Source organism: Gloeophyllum trabeum (assembly GCF_000344685.1).
Source record: "Gloeophyllum trabeum ATCC 11539 unplaced genomic scaffold GLOTRscaffold_00067, whole genome shotgun sequence".
NCBI classification, from domain to species: Eukaryota; Fungi; Basidiomycota; class Agaricomycetes; order Gloeophyllales; family Gloeophyllaceae; genus Gloeophyllum; species Gloeophyllum trabeum.
In genome coordinates this window covers 1-4,881 of record NW_006920476.1, presented here as the reverse complement: position 1 = coordinate 4,881, position 4,881 = coordinate 1, and the positions used below count along the sequence as shown (strand labels likewise).

Below are 4,881 nucleotides of genomic sequence, written 5' to 3'. Positions count from 1 at the left end.
GAGCTCTTCCACCCTGCGTTTCTGCGAGGGACCAGGCTTTGGGGCTTGCTTGCTCTCGTCGGGCCCCTCGGCCCTCGACTGGTGGAGAGAGAGAGCGATGGCTTTATTTTGCTTCACACTTGTCCGATCAAGCATCTTGAAAACACGGGGTCCATCATTCGCTTCGTCCGGCCAGCCCTCCGAGTCCAGAGCTTCCTGGATTGTGAACACGACTCGGTCGTGAGTGAGCAGGTCCAGCTCGTGTTGGGCATATCTTGACCTGTCAGGGCGGTAGTGACTGAGGACCAGATCGCCGAGCCGACGGAGACAAACCGTCAAAGGAGCATTGCCGATGATCTCCAAGGTTTTGAGGATGGTTTCCAGAAAGTCCTTGCGGATCGCAAAGATATTTTCAATGTTGTCATATAACCTCGGCAGTTGTTCGGCCCCAGCAATTTTCTTTCCGCCCTTGGTGTAGTAGCAGCTGGTGTGCCGGAGGACAACAAATAACACGACCCAGAAGAATGATTCAAGATCGTGCCAATCGGCATGTTTACTCTCTTCGTTCTCGAGACGATCCAAAGACGTGAATGGAAGCGTGCCCTTCAGACGATAATTCAGTAAGGGAATAAACAAACCGAAGCTCAAACGTACCGTCAGAAACCGTAGCTCTTTCTCTATATCTGGCATGCTACCCACCGCAGCTAGTTCGGGATCGATGAGGAACCCCATGGCGCCTCCTTCGGCAATGACGCTGGCACTGATCATAACGTTGTTGACACTGATATCCCGATGGAGCACATCTTTGAGGCACATATTCTGATGACCTAGCAAAGGATCAGTGATTGTGTACGAGGAGTATAGACTATCGCTACCTTTCACTGCGTCTCGGACAGCCATCATCAACACTTTCGTCGACTTGAAGCGTGTGATAGGAATCCCGACCGACTCAAGGATACAGCGATGATGAACACGCTCTGCATGAACGGACTTGTCCTTTTGCGCGTTTATTCTCTCACCTGCCGTGCAGTGAACTCCCCCGGGGTCCTGGTCACCGACATCGAACTCGTCCTCAAAGCGAGCAACGCCAAATACTGGGACCTCTTCATCGCCTCGGATTGCGTCGTATATACGCCCCTCGGTCCATCTATCCTTCTCGCGCCAACTGTCCTTGATGATAAAGAGGCGGCCACTCGAATGTCCCGCGCGATCCAAACGTTCGAGTTTGGTAGCCACCCATACCCTTGTACCGCGGCCCTTGATGGATCTGCTGGATAACAACGGTCGTCCAAGTGTAATGTAGATCTCGCCGCCACGCTGACCTCTTCGGCGTCGGCCTTGTATGCGAGTACTCTCGCTAATCAGATCCGCCCCTCTACGCGCAGCCTCGTATTCATCAAAAATACCGAGAGCCTTCGCTTGCTCGAATTGGGCTTTCAGTAGTTTCTTCTCAACCTCGGAGGTGACGGGCATGTGCGCGGTTGTGTCTATTCCGCTATTGCCAAATCGCGCCAGACCAGTAAGAAAGTAAGCCAGGTGCGCGGGCTCCTCCTTGTAGTCGAAAGAGTCCGAGACTATGACAGATGACCTATCCCACCGGAAAAGGCGTGCCTTGCCACCAAAGATGCCAATAGCCAGGAGAAAGCAGCGGGGGATGGTACGAAATGCGATGGTGGCATATTCGCTCAGCTGCTTCCAAGTTTCGGTCTGCGCCTCCGTCATAATTGGGGGCTCCCCTGCATACTCCGCTTGACCATAGAAAGGATCTTCATTTTCCTCGGTTTTGACCTCTACGAAGCCCAGCCCTCGCGCCCAGTACTCGTCCGATGTACCATGAGGAAATACCACTAAATCTGGGGCTCCTCGTATGCCACCTTTCACCTCCTCTGGTCGTTTCTCCGCGCATATGTGGAACGCCACTGGCAATGGTCGTCCAGGTATGATCGTCCGGGAGATGTTGTTGAGGGACGCGGCCTGAACTAAAGATAAGCAATTATCACGAAAGAGAGAGATTTCACCTACTAATGGTTCATACATTCCTCGTTCGGAGAACCCAGTCGAAGGTGTCGTGCTCGGTTTCACGGCTTGGAGCCAGGTCTTGAACCGTTTCATTGTATTTGGCGCAATCGATGTGAGCCTCATTCTCGGGAAACATTCTCTGCGAAGGAAATCTGCGATATTCACTGGTCCATAGCATAGTCCACTGGTCTCTAGCCCAGCCAGGCGGCGGTGCTCATCGTGCTTCGTGTGCGTGTTGCGAAATAGCACGTAAGAATTGACGCAGGGTCGGCCGCCGGCAAAGGTAGAGATTGCCCCATGACCAACATCGTTGGCAGCAGGGTCAGGACGAGATAAATTGGGCGCAGAACGACGGAACATATTGTTAGTCTGGCGGGGAGTAGGATACCAAAGAACGTACAATGTGAACTTTGTGGAAGCTGAAGCTTATGAACGCCATCTTGTGGCCCTGGTCGCGTGCAATTGTGTGGCTTTGATGGCTGTTGTTCCTTGCGCTTTAGGCAGTGCCGCGTCTCTGTGGCCACTCCCTTCTTGGTGGTAGCGAACACAAAGGAGTTGCTAAAAATAGCCGATCTGAGACATCTGTCACGGACGCGTGAAGCGTGGCGCGTGAGGTCACGGCGATCCTGTCACGTCTGTTGTCGCAGCTCCGTTCGTGAACTTCGTTCTACATAGACGGTATTGAAGATACGGTACAGCCGCTCGCAGGCAGCAATATTACGAACGATTATGGGGGATTAAGCTGGAGGATGTTAGTCGTTGGCCGCGTTGAGTTCCCTTACGGTGGTGCATTCCTGGGCCCATCGACTCCGACATGTCCTTCCACAGAAGCGCTAAGTGCACACTCGCAGGTATTATGAACTGTTAGGCGCTGATGGGGAGCAACTGTATAGAACCATAGTTGAGCTCTTGAGTAGCATAGGGGTCGGCTGCTCTGAGCTCGTCTTCAATTTCTATTGCTGAGCCTTGAGGTCGGGCTCTCCAATATGAATCAAGATATTCTTACTTTTTCTCATGATACGTATAAACAGGCGTAATTCACTCCTCTCTTCTACTGTCCCGCCATTGATCGAACGTTCCGCAATGAGTACTTCTTTGCTGGTCCGGGTGATGATGTTGCGTACATATCCCCACAATGATTTATTTAACGTGCACCGCGAAGACGTCGCAGCGCCATGGGTCAATCGATGTCGTAGACCACATGCGGTAACTTGAGAGGCAGCAATTCAATCCACGATGCAAGGAGCAGGACGTAACATAGGAGGCTCAAGACCCAGAACACCATCGAAACGCAGGCAGATGATATACAACACTAAAGGTACAGGATAAGGGTATAAACCAATCCTCGAGTAGGGTATACACGTCAACGGCACGGCAAATAACCAGAATAACTTACGCGGGCAGATGTTAGGGCTTGGCTCAGTGTCCTGTGCTCTTGCGCATCCCTACAGTTGTAGGATTGTGCGGAGTGGCTCACCTCCCGAGACCGGCGCGCAGCCCAAGTCAATCCCTCCATAGGAGGGTGCTCTGCGCGAAGAGCGCGGACTGGCCATCCCGGGATTTTCGGTCCATAGTGGGCATCAAGACGGAGGAGGGCGTATCCTGCGGCCCCCACAAGTACACCGACCGTCCTGGATGTTTGTACACATGCTCGCCATGCCACAGTCGTGACTGGCAGGCGTCGTATGTTCGCAGTTCCTAGGGCGCCCCGTGCCTGAACGACCCAAATTGAGGTTCTGACGCGCTGTAAGGATTTCGCGCAATGTGATTGGTCGAGCAGAGTCTGACGCGTCTAAGAAGTCTGATCACAAGAGCCTTCCGAAACTTTAGGGCGGGCCAGAATATCAAAATGAATGCTCAACCACCATATAAAGTTCAGGCTCAGTCAAATATGTGATACAGGATTTATTACACAGATACATCACTGAACTAGATAACATAAATTATATACTGAATGGTCTTTAAGTGAGCCAGAAATTCATTTGTAAATCCCAGATTCTATGCGACCCTGGGCCCAAATCATAATTTCAGAGCCAGAATCATACCCTGTGACCGGTCGGAATTCAGAATTTAACTTGGACCGGTTTTGCGCTATAAATAATAATTGCAGGGAGGTGTATAAATGTATTACCAAACATGTCTCTATATTATTAAACTACAGTCGACTCTGTCTTAACCCATAACGGGTCGTGGAACCCAAAAGTTATGGGTTTCTGCAGACTATGGGTTACCAGAACGTGTGACATTGTGTGACTACCTGGTAAGCGTGACAGACAGCCTATGACAGCCTATGCGGTATAGGCCGGACGTCGTTTATGACAACTGTTTAGATACGGAATCTTGAGTCTGGTATGGGTTATCTTCTGAAATACCACGAGAACCAAAAATTAAGGGTCCAGATGGTCCAGATTCTCGTGGGAAGGAGACCTGTACCTTCCTAATATAGGTTGTTTTATGGGTTATGACCCTCCAAAAAGCTATGGGTTATGGGATACGGCAGACTTATGGGTTTTTACTATCTACCATGTTGGTGGAAGCCAAAAACCTATGGGTTATTACAGGTTATGGGTTATCACAGGTATGGGTTAAGACAGAGTCGACTGTACTAGTGCTTTGAAACGTTGGCGTGAATATTTTGTGTCAGACCGAACCAGAATCTAATCGGGCCGCCGGCGGGCCACTCGCAGCCCACTGATAAGATGAAGCATAGCCGCCGTCACGCAGCTCCCGAAGTCACAGCGGCTCAGCCGCTGTGAACGCCACTTAAAGATATTGACGGCGGCTGACCCGGGGGCGAACATGAGTTTATGGACTAAATACAAAGGTGCTATGCCACCACAAGCCAGACACATACAGATGATAAAGGAATGGGTTCTCAACGGG

The 4,881-nt window shown here is 51.0% G+C and overlaps 1 protein-coding gene across 1 annotated transcript; it reads right to left on the bottom strand.

Moving 5' to 3' along the window:
- Positions 1 to 12: 12 nt before the first annotated feature.
- On the bottom strand, positions 13 to 2,091 carry GLOTRDRAFT_134257 (uncharacterized protein; the record flags this gene model as incomplete). Its single annotated transcript, XM_007873255.1, has 4 exons — positions 13 to 582; positions 634 to 806; positions 855 to 1,953; positions 2,002 to 2,091. Coding segments are annotated over 4 exons (1,932 nt in total), but the record flags the coding sequence as incomplete, so codon positions are not given.
- Between the last annotated feature and the right edge of the window lie 2,790 nt (positions 2,092 to 4,881).